The sequence below is a fragment of the Coregonus clupeaformis genome, unplaced genomic scaffold, assembly GCF_020615455.1.
Source record: "Coregonus clupeaformis isolate EN_2021a unplaced genomic scaffold, ASM2061545v1 scaf0001, whole genome shotgun sequence".
Lineage (NCBI taxonomy): Eukaryota > Metazoa > Chordata > Actinopteri > Salmoniformes > Salmonidae > Coregonus > Coregonus clupeaformis.
Window position 1 is genome coordinate 874,688 of NW_025533456.1, and position 18,380 is coordinate 893,067.

At 42.2% G+C, this 18,380-nt stretch overlaps 1 protein-coding gene across 1 annotated transcript; it reads left to right on the top strand.

The window, feature by feature from the left end:
* The first annotated feature begins 527 nt into the window (after window positions 1–527).
* Window positions 528–14,725, top strand: LOC123482942 (cytosolic phospholipase A2 gamma-like). Its single transcript, XM_045212171.1, has 15 exons — window positions 528–597; window positions 895–1,037; window positions 1,162–1,246; window positions 1,749–1,854; window positions 2,207–2,347; window positions 2,543–2,620; window positions 2,766–2,789; window positions 5,727–5,894; window positions 5,982–6,149; window positions 7,325–7,411; window positions 7,615–7,698; window positions 8,664–8,818; window positions 9,308–9,482; window positions 12,462–12,634; window positions 14,123–14,725. Exons 1-15 carry the CDS (start codon window positions 541–543, stop codon window positions 14,165–14,167), a joined length of 1,689 nt encoding a protein of 562 aa, XP_045068106.1. The 5' UTR covers window positions 528–540; the 3' UTR covers window positions 14,168–14,725.
* The last annotated feature ends 3,655 nt before the right edge of the window (window positions 14,726–18,380 follow it).

The window sequence follows — 18,380 nt, forward strand, 5'->3', positions numbered from 1 at the left end:
TCTAAAATCAAAAATATATTTTGATTTGTTTAACACTTTTTTGGTTACTACATGATTCCATATGTGTTATTTCATAGCTTTGATGTCTTCACTATTATTCTACAACGTAGAAAATTGTAAGAAAAAAGGGGAAAAAAACGAATGAGTAGGTGTGTCCAAACCTTTGACTGGTAATGTTACTGTATAGTGTACACACTCGTAAGGTAAGAAACTCATCAGAATATGAGGATGACTGTTGTCGGCAACATACCACACTGTACTGTAATACATAGCTATGAATATGCATCCAGAATTAAGGAATAACATATACTTTACTGACAAACAGAGTATAAGCTGTCAGAATTATGTTTTATTTATCTTCAAAAAACGTTTTATTGAAATGCCATGTTACTTGAGAAATGTTATGGCTCAATTAAACCAAATTGTATCATCATGGAATAATAGACTGTACACATACTTTTTCTGTCTCTTTCGTTTCATTCTGTCAGACTGCGCGTCTGTCTCACTCCATCAATGATGAGGGAGAGAACATACGTGACGATGAGGAAGAAACTGATTAAGAAGTGGCTGAAAGATCAAGATATCGACTGTAAACTAGTGGGTAGTCCTGTCTTCTCTATCTTTCGATCACTCTCTCTCACACACGTGCCCTTTCTCTAACTCCCCCCTCTCTCCACAGCCAACTACATATCGATCACCTTCCCCACTCCTGACGTGAAATTCTCCAGATTTGATCTCTCTCTCTCTCTCTCTCTCTCTCTCTCTCTCTCTCTCTCTCTCTCTCTCTCTCTCTCTCTCTCTCTCTCTCTCTCTCTCTCTCTCTCTCTCTCTCTCTCTCTCTCTCTCTCTCTCTCTCTCTCTCTCTCTCTCTCTCTCTCTCTCCCCATCTCTCAGGAGGATGTTCCTAACATAGCGTTGCTGGGGTCAGGTGGTGGAGAGAGGGCAGCAGTGGGCATGCTGGGATCGCTGTGTCAGCTGGCACAGGACGACCTGCTGGACAGCCTCCTCTACATGTGTGGGGTGTCGGGCAGCACCTGGTACACACACACGTATTTACTATTATTCTTAGCAGGAAAGTTCATTTTGAATGTGCTGAAACAAATTAGGTATCTGGCTCTCTCCTTCTCCCTCTCACACACACACACACACACACACACACAGGTGCATGTCATCCCTGTACAGCAATCCAGCTGAGTCATTGAGTAAGAGTTGTGATGAAATAATAAAGAAGCTGAAGGGTCCTACGGTGGACTTGAGGCAAGGCTGTGGAGTGGCTGAAATTGAGAAGAACAAAACCAGGACTTCAACCTCACTGACTTCTGGGGCGCATTCACTGCCTCCTATTTCATGAAAGAGGTCAGTGTATGGTTGTGTGTATCTGTCTGTTTGCCAGTGTGTGTGTGTTTGTGTCTATTTGTCAGTCTGCCAGTGTGTGTATCTGCCTCTGTTGGGCTGATTATTTCTCCCCCGTCTCTCCATTTTTTACATTTACATTTTAGTCATTTAGCAGACGCTCTTATCCAGAGCGACTTACAGTTAGTGAATGCATATTTTTTTTATACTGGCCCCCCATGGGAATCGAACCCACAACCCTGGCGTTGCAAACGCCATGCTCTATCAACTGAGCTCTCCCCCCATGTCTCTCCCCCATGTCTCTCCCCCATCTCCCCCCATCTGTCTCCCCCCCACCCATCTCCCCCCTGTCTCCCCCCTGTCTCTCCCCCCTTGTTCTCTCTCTCCTGTATCAGATGAACACTTGCTGTCTTTCTGAAGATGCTCACAGGAAAATCATCAAACCATACCCCATCTACAGTGCCATAGAACTGGACTGCCACAGACAGGGTTACACTAAAGGTGACTGTTATGCAGGGTTCATGCAAACTCTGAAATTCTGAACTTTCTGAGTTTCCTAGTTTCGAGTGCACTGTGAACGCAGCATCAATGTATCAATCAAATGTAATTGCATTGCACTTTTTAGAAAGACAATTGTCTCAAAGTGCAAGAACAATACAAATAATATAAACAATTAATACAATATGACCAATATGAACTAACACTCATCTGTAGACGCCCAAAAAGCAAGCCAAGCATTAGTCTGAGTCCCAGTCGGGCTCTGCTTAGAAGTAGTGCACTTTATAAGGAATAGGGTGTCATTTCAGACAAAGCCAATGAGTGTACATTTCTGTAATTTCACTGTTTTCTCCAGGGGTATGGTTTGAGATGACCCCCCACGAGAGCGGCTTCTCCGGATTGGGCGCTTTCGTCCCCACTTCCTGTCTCGGGAGCCAGTTTGAAGGCGGGACTCTGAGAGAGAAGAGGAAGGAAATGGACATGGTTCTGCTGCAAGGTGGGGATTGCACACACACACACACACACACACACACACACAGAAGCACATGCACACAAACACACACACGCACACAAACATACCCACACACAAACGCACACACACAGAAATGTGTCCCCATTGTTGATATCATCAGGTGTTTTACAACTCTCATAGATGGTTATTTATTGTTGTTTGTTTGTTGTTGTTGGGCAGGTATCTGTGGGAGTGCCATTGCAGACGGGCAGATGAACAATGCTGAGGTAGTAAAAAAGATCTGGGGCTTATTTGGAGGTAAGCTACAGTGCAGCATGCTAGTTAGCCTGTAAGGCTAGTGTATAGGATTGTAAGTTGTATTTAGGATCATTGACACAACGTTCCCTTTGCGTTCATTTGTGATAAATAATGTTTCTTTCTTTCTCCTTTACCATATCTTTAGGTGGCAAGAACGTTTCAAACTCAGGTAAGAGTTAACTTCTTGCAATAAGGTGGTCTTTCACCCCTTCCTTTACCCCCACCCATCCAGATGATAAAACATCCATCAAAGAAAACGATAGAGACAAAATACAAAAGATTAGTCAATAAGAAATAAAGAAAATGAACCTAGTGCCTGTATGTACAATACAACCCAGGAACAGACCCAGTACAGAAACACAAAGAAACAACAACAACAAGGAAGAGAATCACCTTCAATCAAAAAGAAACAGAAAACATTCAACAATGAACTACAGGACAATTCTAGACAGTAAACTACTGGACAATACTAGATCATAAACTACAGGACAATACTAGACAATAAACTACAGGACAATACTAGACAATAAACTACAGGACAATAGTAGACAATAAACAACAGGACAATACTAGATAATAAACTACAGGACAATACTAGACAATAAACTACAGGACAATACTAGACCATAAACTACAGGACAATACTAGACAATAAACTACAGGACAATACTAGACAATAAACTACAGGACAATCCTAGACCATAAACTACAGGACAATCCTAGACAATAAACTACAGGACAATACTAGACAGTAAACTACTGGACAATACTAGACAATAAACTACAGGACACTACTCTACTGTGTCCCGAGTGGCGCAGTGGTCTAAGGCACTGCATCGCAGCGCTAACTGTGCCACTAGAGATCCTGGTTCGAGTCCAGGCTCTGTCGCAGCTGACTGCGACCGGGAGACCCATGGGCGGTGCACAATTGGTCCAGCGTCGTCCAAGGTAGGAGAGGGTTTGGCTGTCAGGGATGTGGGTTCGTTTACCATGGGGGGCCAGTGTAAAGAAAAACATGTATGCATTCACTAACTGTAAGTTGCTCTGGATAAGAGCGTCTGCTAAATGACTAAAATGTAAATGTACTAGACCATAAACTACAGGACAATCCTAGACCATAAACTACAGGACAATATATTGGCATGGGTGTTGTTAGGCTTGAGACAAAGTTGAGGCTTGGCAAACTGTGCCAATATATCCTCCAAACACCGGCTTCGAGGGCATTATCACTTTTATACAATGGGTTACCAACATATTCAAATAATGATTGACATATTTTCATTTAAAACGTTCTTTTGATGGATGTATTCATACTATTTCATCCTTCCACAAGATATAGTCCCAACACAAATCTAGGGTTGCTACCCAAGCCGGCTGGTCATTCGTTGTATCGTTTCGGTTGCTAGGAAAAAGAATGTTCAGTCTTTTTGTTCGTTCTAAATCGTTATTGTTCCTTGCTTGCTAGCTAGCCAACTACGGCTAATTTACAGTCATGTCAAAAAGTGCAGCCAGAATAACAGCAATATAGCTGCATTTGCATTTGTTTAAGCTGTTTTCTAGTGACATTTGTTAAGTTGCGTCAATTCAAATCTGGTATTGGGAACAAAAGAGGTCAATACACGTCTTCTAAAATAGACTAGTATTTTAATTAATGCAAAACACTTCAATGGTAAATATGATGTTCGTATATACGGGTCCACTGAAATACCACGCAGGGCAGACAGAGAACTGGTCCATTGTTATAAGTTCTTCTTTAAATACTCTGACAGAGATAGTTCCTGCTCCCTGCTGGCCTATCAGAGTAGAGACTGAGCGTGGTTTAGACTTACTCAGCCTATCGTTGGCACACAGGCTGGTCCCAGACCCTTGGCACTTCACTGTTGCCAGGTGTTTAGTTGTTTTGCAACTTGTCCAGAGAGTCAGCAACCTCAGACATCTTTGTAGCAGAACACATGTCCTTGAGCGTTCTAACAAAGAGGCAGTGTTTGTGTCTGTGAGACACAAGTCTGTCTCGGCCTACCCCCTAACAGTTCCTCACATGAATCACAGCTTGTTATGTTAAACAGTCTATATCAGTACAGCACAAACCTATTATGTTTAATCATTAATGTATTATTTCTAAGCTAGGCATCACATCTAGTTATAAGAAAATAGAGCCCCACACATTTAATTGGATACATCCCTAACAATGAGCTAATGAGGTGCGATTTCGCCTGGCATAGAGAATGTGCTCACTTGTCAAGGCCACTGTTGTTCAGAGGAGCTAGCCAACAACACTGCAAACACAATCACTTCAAACTAAATCTGGAAAGACTGCAAACTAGCTTTGTTTTGTTTTACCTGTTTTCAATTGACATTTCTTTGTATGTATCCATAAAAATGATGCCAGCTGATTCATGATTTCGACTGGCTGAGAAACGCTGCCTGCCTGTCTGTCTCGTCCCGACTCCCGACACGTTCATTACTATGGGACAGCTGGAGATCGAATTTCAAAATTGAAACAATGTTGCAAATGTCGGCGAGATAGACATCTGTTGAAAACTAAATGTTAGTCTAAAAGAAATGTGAGATTATGTCTGGATACTTTTTATATTAGAGATCAAGTTTATAAAGTGCCATGCTGGGCTGATGAGACAGTGGGCTGCGCAGTCAGATGGAACAGAGTAAATAGGTATTTTAAAGTAATAGATTTAGCCGGTGGTAACTTGTGGAATAGACACCGGCTGGAATGCGGTTTTAACCAATCAGCATTCAGGATTAGACCCACCCGTTATATAATAGACAATAAACTACAGGACAATAGTAGACAAACTACAGGACAATACTAGACATTATACAACGGGTGGGTCTAATCCTGAATGCTGATTGATCAAACCGCATTCCACCCGGTGTGGGAGATAAATGGACCAGAGGAGGCTGGTGGGAGGAGCTATAGGAGGTTGGGCTCATTGTAATGGCTGGAATGCAGTAGGCCAAGAGGACATCCTCAAGGTCCGAGGACGACACTTGAGATTTACATGTCTCAGGCAGGGCTACCTCATCATGAGAGGAGGGCGTGTTTCCAAATCACCTCCGCTACACTTGACCAACCTGTTTTGTTCTGCAGGGGAGGAGAGCATGAGGTTGGAGTTTGTGAGTAAAGGGGAGGTGAAGGTGTGTAACTGTCTGCCCTCCCGAGTGGTGAGGTGTGTGTCTGAGCTGATAGAGTACGCTGAGGACCCAGATGCACTGAAGACATGGAAAGTCATCGCCACACTGGAACAGCTACTGAAAGGTGAGATACATACACACAACACACACACACACAATCAAAAAGACACCATTATCATGACCTGTGTGATAATGTGTATAATGATTCTAGGTCATGTGAGCAGTAAGGGCGAGATGCTGTGGAACATGGACGCTGAGAGGTGGCAGAGAACCAGCCTGATGGAGAGAAAGAAGTTCATAGAGAAAGTCAGTCTGGAGCTCATCCTCACCTCAGACAGCTGGACAAAAGACTGGGAGGACCAAAGCTGCACCTGCAACGGTAACACTGGCATCATATTGCTCCAACACCATGTTAGCCCATTGAACTAAAGCCTACATTCTGAGAAAAAAAGGGTTCAACAAGGATTATTTGGCTGTCCCTGTGGGAGAACCCTTTGAAGAACCTTTATGGGTTCCATGTACTGTCGAACCCCATTAGGTTCCATTTATAACCTTCTGTGGGAAATTATTCTACATGGAACCTAAAAGGGATATTCAAAGTGTTCTCCCACAGTGACAGTCAAAGAACCCTTTATAGGTAGGTAGGACTATGTAGCACTTTTTTTTCTTAGAGGCATTACCCTCTGCACCTGCAAAGGTAACACTAGCTTCCACAGTGCCACTTTTCTTAAGTGGCTTTAGCTTTATGACTCAAGACCGTGTTAGTTCACTGAGCTGATACCTTGGAACTGAGTTTTTTTATAGTAGGTTTGGGCGTCTGGATGTAAAATGCAGTATGGTTATGTGGTAATATTGTCTTAGTGTAAGCTTAGGGGAGGCTGCACACGTTTCAGACAATAGCAACCCGGCAGAGAGATACAAATGGAAAATTGGCTTGCAAGGTGTTAGATTGGGGTTGGTGAGCGGGCGTACAACAATGACTTGCAACCTGAACGTCAGGAGTTCAAATCAGCTTCGGGTAAATTTTGACAAAAGTGCTTTAAGTGTTTACATTTTCTAATTCTTGTTGCTAATGCACATTTTTGATAGTACCTTCCAGTGATAACTTACCCTTATCCCAGTCACTCAAAGTGAATGCCTAACCTTAACCCTAACCACTCAAAGTTAATGTCTAACCTTAACACTAACCACTCAAAGCTAATGCCTAACCTTAACCCTTACCACTCAAAGTTAATGCCTAACCTTAACCCTTACCACTCAAAGTTAATGCCTAACCTTAACCCTTACCACTCAACGTTAATGCCTAACCTTAACCCTAACCACTCAAAGTTAATGCCTTAACCTTAACTAGTGATGTTACGTTTGATACTGGAGCTCTGAGGCATGTATCGAGTAGCTAAGCAGCTAACTTTGAAGCAGTCTGCCGGTGCGTGTATTACTTTATCAAAAGTACGACATCAATGACGTCCAAAGCTTTATTTTTATCACATGGTTTTCGAACCGTGTGTTACATAGCGGATCCTGAGCTGATCCTTTTTGTCTTATCCTCTGCAGCTAAAAGGATGGAGGTAACGATGGGAATGACAACCAGGTCAGCCATGTCATCCAGCGAGAGAATAACAAACCCCTGGGTCCCCGATAGTACTGTTCTTTTCATTACCTTTCTATCCACTATGATTACAACGGAAAGTGTGTGTTTGTTTGTTCGTGTGTGTGTGTGTGTGTGTATGTATGTATTTCGGTAAAGGAAGGATACAGAACAGACTGCATACTCTCTCCATCACTGAGATATTTTTTGGACCAGTTAGGAATAATTTGACAATTGGTGTGTGTGTCTCCCCCAGAGTTGTGGATTGCACAAAACATTTTCCCTCTGGTCATAAAATGGGAATGGGGAACCGTGTCCAACTTCCTCTTCAAGATCCAAGGTACAGTAACATCAGACTTCTTCCTAACATGATAGCATAACTAGTATCAGTCATAGCCAGGATCTTATGTTTCCCTCCAAAATGGCAACTTTCTTGGTTGGTTCTCTCTCGCTCTCTCTCAACCACCCTCTCTACTCTCTCTCTCTACTCTCTCTCTCTCTCTCTCACTCTCTCTCTTCCCCTCTCTCTCTTCCCCTCTCTCTCTTCCTCTCTCTCTCCCCCTCTCTTCCCCTCTCTCTCCCCCCTCTCTCTCTACTCTCTCTCACTCTCTCTCTCTCTCTACCCCCCTCTCTCTCTACCCCTCTCTCTGTACCCCTCTCTCTGTACCCCCCCCCTCTCTCTATACCCCACCCTCCCCCTCTCTCGCTCTCCCTCTCTATGCTCTCTCTCTACCCCTCTCTCTCTCGCTCTCGCTCTCGCTCTACCTACCTCTCTCTACCTCTCTGTACCCCCACTCGCTCTCTCTCTCTGTACAACCTCTCTCTCTCTTTCTCTCTCCACCCCCTCGTCTACCCCCCCTCCCTCTCTCTACCCCCTCTCTCTCTCTACCCTCTGTCTCTTGCTCTCTCTACCCCTCTCCCTCTACCCCTCTCAATTCAATTTCAATTTAAGGGCTTTATTGGCATGGAAAACGTATGTTAACATTGCCAAAGCAAGTGAAGTAGATAATAAACAATAAAAATGAACAGTAAACATTACACTCACAAAAGTTCCAAAATAATAAAGACATTTCAAATGTCATATTATGTGCAAATAGCTAAAGTACAATATGGTCATACATTTGGCAGGAGGTTAGGAAGTGCAGCTCAGTTTCCACCTCATTTTGTGGGCAGTGTGCACATAGCCTGTCTTCTCTTGAGAGCCAGGTCTGCCTACTGCGGCCTTTCTCAATCTCAAGGCTATGCTCACTTAGTCTGTACATAATTCATAATTCCTCCCCCCCTCCTTTCTCTCTACCTCCCCAGATACTAACGTTCCGAGCAGCATAGCGTCCAAAGAGAAGATTCACCTGGTAGACGCTGGGTTAAAGATCAACTCTCCCTATCCCCCCATCCTGCGCACATCGAGGAAAGTCGACCTCATCATCTCCTTGGACTTCAGTGCGGGAGACCCCTTTGAGGCAAACACACACACACACACACACACACAATGCTTATTCCTATTCAAGCCTTTCAGAAGAACATGAAGTGCCTAGGTAGTAGTGAACCTCTGTCTCTCTCTCTCCCCTCTCTCTAGGGAGTAGGGGCTAGGGAGTAGGGCCTAGGGCACGTGTCAAACTCATTCCACAGAGGGCTGAGTGTCTGCGGGTTTTCGCTCCACCCTTGTACTTGATTGATGCATGAAGGTCACTAATTAGTAAGGAACTCCCGTCACCTGGTTGTGTAGGTCTTAATTGAAAGGAAAAAACTAAAACCAGCAGCCACTCGGCCATCCGTGGAATGAGTGACACCCCTGGCCTAGAAAGTAGGGACTAGGAAGTAGGGCCTAGGGAGTAGGGGCTAGGTAATAGTGACTAGGAAGTAGGGAGTAGTGACTAGGAAGTAGGGACTAGGGGCTGGTTTGGAGAAGGACATTGAAATAACCATACTACTGATCCTGCTCCTCACAGACGGTGCGTAGTGCCAAAACGTACGCGCTTCTGCAGAAGGTCCCCTTTCCCCCAGTGAAGCAGAGTGTGTGGGAGGAGAAAGACCATCCTGAGGACTGCTACGTTTTCGAGGGGCAAAGCCCTGAAGTGCCCACCATCATGCACATGCCCCTGTTCAACCTGCAGAACTGCCAAGGTCTGTGGAAGACACTGACTCCTATGATGACTATCTATGTCTTACTTTTATCCTTGTCTCTCTGACTACGCCCTATTCTGATTTAGAGCTTTTATTTTCTGTCTTTTTCTTTTTTTATCTGCACCAATTGTCTGCTTTTTTATGATGGCGTTCGTATTTTTATCAGGAACCCCATTTGCTACAGCCAAAGCTGTAGCTACTCTTCCTGGGGTCCACACAAAACATAAAATATGGCATACATAACATTAAAAGACAATTACAGCCGAAGGACAGAACTACTTAAAATGACATACATAACATTGATAGACACACTTTCATATGATTATTATGCAGCCTACACTCATAATAAAGAATACACTGCAGTCCTCCATTTTTTTACAGTTACTTACTGTTACAACTGCTGGTCCTGATCCTAATCTCTCAGAACCAGTTGTTCTGTAAACTCTAGAGTGAATCTCTCAACATTACCACCTATGTCCTTGGTTCTCCCGTCGGACATCAATACTATTCATAAATCATGTGATTAATTGATGCTACTGAATGCAAGCGCAACGAAAAATGACAATGGAAATGCAACAATTCCATTCAGCTCATAAATGAACCAAACAATGAGCTACAGATGGTTTCCTCCCTGCTAAGGCTTCAATGTAATCATTCACCTCAGCAACCGTGTGGGAATTTCATCCAGCTAAAGTACATACATGTTATTCAATCATTGCACCCACACTGCTCGCGCATGTCAACGAGCCTCTGCGTAGCCAGGCGCTAAAATAGAACATGGTTATATGTGTGACACTCAACACGCCGCAAGTCCTGCCTCTCCCATGAGGAGATGGGAGAGGCGGGACTTGCAGCGCATCGATCATCACAAATAGAACCAAGTTCTATTTTAGCGCCTGGCTACTCAGACGCTCATTGACGTGCGCGAGCAGTGTGTGTGCAATGATTGAATAACATGTATGTGTAAATGTATTTTGCAAGGATAACAGTCACACAGTGGCGGAATAAATTCAACTACACATACTTTGTTTAGTCACAAAACTGTCCACAAAGCCAATATTGCATGTAACAAACAGTTATCACCTGCAGCATGGTCAAACAAGTTGTTTTCGACAGTTTACTAAACAACTACTGATTTTTACAAGTCAACACAAAGACAACAGGAGCACTGCCTCCGCTATTCCAGCACCATTTCAACTTAAATATTGAATCATCATCAAGGCTATATATGCTTAGTTTAATACACTGAAAACAAACTTAAAGATAACAAAAACAATGTAGTCCAATGTTGCTAAATATCATGTGGCTGTCCATGGTACTGATTTGTCGCTGTGTGTGTGCGCTTTAGGCTCGGGGTGTTTTAGATTTCTTTTTGCTATTTTCACAAACAAAACTATCAGCGTTGGCGCAAAAGGACTGGGTTTTGATTAATAACTTGTTTATTGTTTATTCATCAAAACCAAGTCCTTTGCGCCAACGCTCATCAGTGTGCTGATAATTGACGAGGCGTGGCCTCTCACTGGCCAATCAAAACTTGCCCCACCGCGAAATATGTGGTTGCTTCAAATTGTGTATTTAGGGTATTTTATGTATTGCCCTGGAGTCAACTCCAATTCCAATATTAGTCCGTTATAGTATGTTAAATGGCTTACAAAAACGAAATAACAAAAGTAGACATATCTTTGCTAAATACATTAACTTGAACCCATTTGCAGTCCACATTGTTCAAAGTAATTGCATGGCTTCAATAGCATTCACACTGATTTAGGGGCTAGGCCTACTGTAAATTGCATTATGGCTGAGCATGGACATGCCAAACATTGTCAATAAGCAAAATTAAATTCATTATTGATAAGGCCTAAAAAGAGAACGAATAATTCTAAACAAAACAACTTGTTTTAAATAGGGTCCCATAATTTCTCCCTGTGGGTATATACTATTAAAACAACGCAGACTATGGAGGGTTTTACGCACATCCAAACTTTTCACAGTAGCTGGACAAAGATCCAATATAAAGAGAAATGGAGAATGTCCACTCACCGTTATACTGCTCCCAAATATGACTATTTATTATGAACATAAATCGGAATCATCTTACAGATCAGATCGCAGTTGTATTGCAAGTGCGCCACATACGTTGTAACCGTAAAACCAGGAAGGTGAATCATTCTAATAAGATTTTGTTTTTCGTTTAATTTCATTACAACCATTTTAAAATGTAATCGGCAGGATAAAAAAAAAGACACTCATTGCTGTTGAACCAGCCTTCGTTATAGTAGGCCTAGGGGAGGGCTTGGGTTTTGAACATATGAAACGGAAAACATGCAGTTGTTACAGGTTACAGATAACTTCTAAATATGAGGTTCACGAGTGTTCACCGAAGTTCTCATCTCTCGTTTCATGATGGGAATGGACACGTAGGTTTTTACGCACGTCCAAACGGGACCTCATGGCTAAAATAATATGGGCCTGCCTACAATGCATACATAAGGGAATGCCAGCTCACTGTTTTACTCCTCTGGAAATTCCTATTTTAATAACGTTTTGGGGATTACGATTTATTTCAAGCTGTCTCAAGAGCCAAACCCTTTATTGACAGTCTTGACTACTTTGCGATTGCTCTTGTTCCATGCGCATATGGGAAGTGTGTGTCACGCCAAAAAACAGCTTTTGGTTAGTCTTAAATATCCCTATCAGAGCTGCCTGAAATTAGCACTTTGGATCATGTTTTTAAGAACACACCTCAAATATTATCACTTTGAGCGCAAGCAAACTGATATAAGACGGGTAAATGGCCGAACCTGGCGTTAGGGCTGGGAAATGCCAGTGGGTCCGTTTTTACATGACGAAATTGCAAACTCAGTGCATTTGACACTAGTGCCGCCTTAACCACCCAGCTGTAAACAGAGCCCTCTGTGTTCTAGGTCTGTGTTCTATATGTTCAAAGTTGTGTTGTAAGGTTCTGTGTTCTCTTCCTAGACGAGGAGGAGATTAAGAAGGAGAGGGAGAAGTACACAACGTTCCACCAGCACTACGATGCGTCTGAGATCCAACACATCATGGAGAAGGCCAAGGACAACTTGAAGAACAACAAAAACAGGATCCTGGAACAGATTTTTATGGCTGTCAAACGCAGAAAGAATCGCATGTCAGTGGCTCAATAGTCTTTATCTGTGGTGTAAAGTACTACTTAAGTATTTTTTGAGAGTATCTTTACTTTACTATTTATATTTGACAACTTTTGCTTCACTACATTCCTAAAGACCCACTGCATTGTTGGTTAAGAGCTTGTAAGTAATCATTTCAAATTTGATTTGATGTGGCACAGGGTGTTCATTCTTAACAGACAATGCTAAACCAACATGAGAAATGACAGCTGCTTTGAATTTATGGTGACATTAGCTATGCCTACTCTGGGGAAGTGTGCTCCAAAATACATTTGGCCAGTTTCAAACCAATCCAGTTGTAAGGGCTCCAGTAAACAAATTGCCCCCCTGTTATAAGACGCGTAAGACCCTCCAGCCCATGGTATAAGACGCGAAAGACCCTCCAGCCCATGGTATAAGACGCGAAAGACCCTCCAGCCCATGGTATAAGACGCGAAAGACCCTCCAGCCCATGGTATAAGACGCGAAAGACCCTCCAGCCCATGGTATAAGACGCGTAAGACCCTCCAGCCCATGGTATAAGACGCGTAAGACCCTCCAGCCCATGGTATAAGACGCGTAAGACCCTCCAGCCCATGGTATAAGACGCGAAAGACCCTCCAGCCCATGGTATAAGACGCGAAAGACCCTCCAGCCCATGGTATAAGACGCGAAAGACCCTCCAGCCCATGGTATAAGACGCGTAAGACCCTCCAGCCCATGGTATAAGACGCGAAAGACCCTCCAGCCCATGGTATAAGACGCGAAAGACCCTCCAGCCCATGGTATAAGACGCGTAAGACCCTCCAGCCCATGGTATAAGACGCGAAAGACCCTCCAGCCCATGGTATAAGACGCGTAAGACCCTCCAGCCCATGGTATAAGACGCGAAAGACCCTCCAGCCCATGGTATAAGACGCGTAAGACCCTCCAGCCCATGGTATAAGACGAGTAAGATGCACTCCCAGTTCAGCATTCAACCATAAAGAATTCAAAGCTCTTGTTCAAAAATCATAACAATCATTCATTCAACGAAACAGATTTACAACACAAGCCCGTTTGTTATCTAACAGCTATGAACTTTACTTAAGGTCCAAAAAACAAAGCAATCAGGTAACAAAAGTATAAACTATGGATGCGGTCAAAAACTGTTTGCCGCCATACCTTTCCATGCCAATATTGCCATAGGGAAACGGTACCCATGGAAAAAGGGATGTGTTCCTAGGTGAGCCACCATATTGCCAGTTCCAAACATAAGCATAATACTTGAATGAATATGTTCTTACTTCCTTATTTTTATAGTGAATTCATTATCACATTATCATAGGCAATATTTCATAATATTTGTCTAAATGGAGCAAAACAAATATAGCACAAATAAAGAAAATGGGAATTTGGCTCCAACACCAGTGTTTATGGAAACAAAATCATGAATGACAACATCTATTTCTATGAGGTATCATAGAAGCTCATTTATCGATTGAAATTCTGGTGGCGCAGGAAGTAAACACTGGGGACAGAAAGTTTCCACCCCCCTAAAGTATTTTCCACGATGCCCTTTCCATTCCGCCCAGACGTATGTTTACAACCCGACTTGCAAGCACGAAAAATTGAGTTAGCCGAATATGTTTGAGGCCATCATTTCGCAGGTGAGCAGTTCAATTCCCTGTAAAAATAAAATAAAATTTGAGATCCCTGATTCCATTTGTAGCACCCCACTCCTCTATTTGTTGATAGAATCTGTGGCTCTGGTCAAATCTATCTATTTAAATAGTCTGATTTATTGAGACTAGCAGATTATTAATTACCTCTTAACACTTTACATTAGAATCAGCACTGAAGTTAGCATTAGCCCACCATTAGCCCTGATACATCAATAGCATCTGTGGATCTGGTCAAATCTAACCATTTGGGGTTCCTCTTAGAAACCTCTGTGGAAATGGTTCAACATGGAACCCAAAAGGGTGCTTCAAAGGGTGCTCCTACCATTGGCTCCTACAGGGACAAATTAAAAACCCCAAAGCCCCACTTGTTTTGAGCCCCACCTGTTTAGCTAAAGAAAAATAGATATACAGTACCAGTCAAAAGCTTGGACACACCTACTCATTCAAGGGTTTGGTTGAGAATGCCAAGAGTGTGCAAAGCTTTCATCAAGGCAAAGGGTGGCTACTTTGAAGAATCTCAAATATAAAATCTATTTTGATTTGTTTAACACTTTTTTGGTTACAACATGATTCCATATGTGTTATTTCATAGTTTTGATGTCTTCACTACTATTCTACAATGTAGAAAATAGAAAAAATTAAGAAAAACCCTTGAATGAGTAGATGTGTCCAAACTTTTGACTGGTACAGTCTATATCTTTTTTATTGTTGTTGCCTGTTTTGCCTGTTATTTTGGCATTAATACGTGTCACATATCAGTTTGCAAACAATGTAAAAAATAAAAAATCATTGTGTTAATAAAGCCAAATTCAGACATGGTCTCTTTTTTGCTTTCTTGACTACGGCAGCTCCAAAATGCAGGTGTTTCAGCCTAGCTCAGTGCTTTCTGTGGTGGTGGGGCAGCAAGTGGAAAATACGGAGCGTAGGTAATGGTCTCTAGTCGCGTCGTGATTGGCTCAGTGTTCTTTCACTCTTGGGGACACTATGTCACCGCAAAATCTATGGGGAGAGCTCGAAAATGCAAGCCCCTTGGGTGCTGCCATAGTTACATTAGAAGTGCCCATCCAAGAAGGCTCAAGGTCATTGGCCACAGATAAAATCACATAAAATCACGTTATATCTACCGTAACTTTGATTGGACTGATCTTGTCAACATTATACTTTCGAAATCTTAGCTAGCCAGCTAGACAAGCAGTCATCATCATGAATCAGGTTGACAATCTACTGGCAAATCCTTTTCAATCCCTTGTCATATGAAGATAAATTATAGATGAAACGTATCGGTGCTCATCAGCCATTGGACATAAACATTACACAACAAGTTGGAAATCGCAAATTCAACAATGAGTGGTTTGGAAGGATTCAGTGGCTAACTGCAAGGGTTGCAAAGCAATCACTAGCCTGCTATTCAGTGGAGTGGGTGTGTGGTCCAAGTCTGGGTTTAAGGGTCTCTTTTCCAAGCTTAAAAGGATAAACATTCAACACCATGGGCCAGAAAAGTTTGAATACATTGGCCATGCTGGCAATCTAGCATGACTTTGGCCGCGCTCAAAACAACTGGAAACTCGGAACTGGGAAATCTCACTTCAGTAAGTTCAAGACAACTGGGATCTCGGGAAAAAATGAGCTCTGACTGGGAAAATACATTTTGAACGGTCATCCAACTCGGAATTCCAAGTCAGGAACTCGGGCCTCTTTCTAGACCTCTGACCTGAAGATCACAGACGTCATGATTCGACCTTGTTTTTTCCCCCCACAGTTCCCAGTTGTCTTGAAAGCACCATAAATCCAGAGAATAACAGACTTTGATGACAAAGTTTGATGAGAAGATTTGCCCACAAGGACTGCCGCGCCACCTTCCTGTTCAAGTGAGCACAGCACAACAAGGTGAGTCCAAAAATGTATTGTATGCTGCTGCATAAATGATGTAATATGCCAGGGAGATATGTATACTGCAGCTAAGAAAGTAATACTAAGTGTATGTTGTGTAGTAAGCTGTTAGTAGACCATGTGCCTCATTTATAACTTAGCCTACTGTTCTGACTTGGTGGTGCACATGTAGCCTATAGCCAGTTTTAAAGAAACGTAATCATCGAATATTGTAAGAGCTTTCATTGTCTGCCTATATGCCCCCTTTATTTATCCTATGGTTCTGACTTGGTGTACAGGGAGAATACTGTTCTGGGAGTTCTGAATTCTGTCGCTAGACATTTCAAAAGTTCTTAACAAATAGTTATATTGACTACGTCCATCCTAGCTCGCTCATTGTCTTAATCGAAATTACGGATTGCCTCTTATCCGCTCGTTGTCCCCTTATGCCATAGTTTGTACATCTCAATTGTCAGTAAAAAAACACATTTGTTTAAGCAAGTCAGCCATATCACCTGTTTTTTTTTTAAGGCAGTAAATAAAGTAAGCTGAATGAACTGTTTCGCTGCCAGACAAGGATCCACTGATAGCCAGGTGTAGCAGTGGTAAAATGTTGGGACAGCTTTATGTGTCACCGTTCTAGGGCAATTAATGTATTGTTTAGTGTTGTGGCTTTGCTGGCATGCATCCCACTTATTTTATTTTTTTGCCCCACCAAGATTTACATGCTAAAATTGCCACTGGTTGAGAGTAATGTGAAATGGTGCCAATTTTGTATTATATTACATTTATTTTACAGTTGTAAGAAAGGTGAAATCTTATAGTAAATCATTAATAATTTGATTGGTACTATATTTAGAAAGCATTTCAGTAATTTCAAGCCCAATTATTCTTTTGAAATGGGGGGGAAAAATTGCATATGATTTTTTATATTTACTTGAGCCTCATTTTTAACATCAACATTGTAGTTAGGAAGATAACTGGCCAACTGTTGCTAAAGTGTGTTGAAAACTATGTAGAATTGCACAAAATGTGCTTACACAAGGCCACATTTCCTTAAGAGAAGACTCCAGACCAATGGTGTAGGAGTTAGCTGGACATGAGAGGGGGGGAGATACAGACAAATCTTAACTTCAAATGTAAGCAAATTACAAGGCTAAGGTGGGCCTTGCAGAGGAGCACTTACTCTGGTACAGTCCAATCAGTCTTAGGGACATTGATACGAGTGGCGGCTCGTGATTGACTGATTAGCCTGCTGAAATGCATTTCATTACGGTAGCCTATAGGCTATAGTTAATTAAGCCAAGAAAATAGTGTTTATCAACAGGTACAGTGCTGCGAGATCCATAAATTAAACTAAATGCCCCAAATCATATAAAAGTGTTAAAAATAAAAAGCCTGACTGGATTGATGACATCAAATAACAGAACACAACCAGTCCTGATATAAATCAGAAATGACTGCAGATCAAAAACACAGTTCCGGCATAACTGAAATTATTGCAGAGAAAAGCTTAAATCGCCAACTATTTTGCCATGCAAAAACTAAATCCCTTATCCTCTCCTTCATTAGTGAATAAGAATAAATCATCTTTGGACATATTAACGGTAAACATTCAAGGCCATAAACCAAAGCAAAGCGCCAGTCTGAGTCTATTGAAGGATTGGGCCTCATCAATTAATCAAGTAGCAAGCAATGAACATTCAGGCTGTGTTGGCTAATCTGGAAACAAATTCCACCAACCTTTCATCTTGTAGACTAAACCTATCTGTCATGAGCATGACAGTCAATCCAAAAGGTCAGATGCTGCGCAAAATCAGTGCTGTATTGATTGTGGATTACTTTATTACTGTTTGCATGATTTCAGATTGTAATGCCATATACAGTATACTCTCACAGCCGCAAATCCCCCCATGAGACACTGTCTGTTGTGAAAATGAAAGTGATTTTGGCGCCATCTGTTGACCATGATTAATGTCTGCTGTTTGAATGGAGTTGGATCAGAGCAGCTAGGGCATTCAAGCTCAACGCCCCAAGAGGAGCAATAGACTTCAAGCAGCAGTGCATTTCTTCTCAGAACCGCTAGCTGTCAATGTAATCCAATGTAGCCGTCCTGGGCCCTAAAACCTGCTCCCCTCAGAGCAATAGTAGGAACATATTAAAACAGTAAAATGTATAGGATACAGCACTTGTATTTACTTATTTTGGACTATAGGGCG

Excerpts from the sequence above, each read along its gene's own strand:
- LOC123482942 (XM_045212171.1), top strand. The coding sequence starts at position 541 with ATGAGGAAGAAACTGATTAAGAAGTGGCTGAAAGATCAAGATATCGAC. Across the intron at positions 2,621-2,765 it reads GATCTGGGGCTTATTTGGAG|GTGGCAAGAACGTTTCAAAC; the intron begins GTAAGCTACAGT and ends CCATATCTTTAG. Across the intron at positions 7,412-7,614 it reads AAACCCCTGGGTCCCCGATA|AGTTGTGGATTGCACAAAAC; the intron begins GTACTGTTCTTT and ends TGTCTCCCCCAG.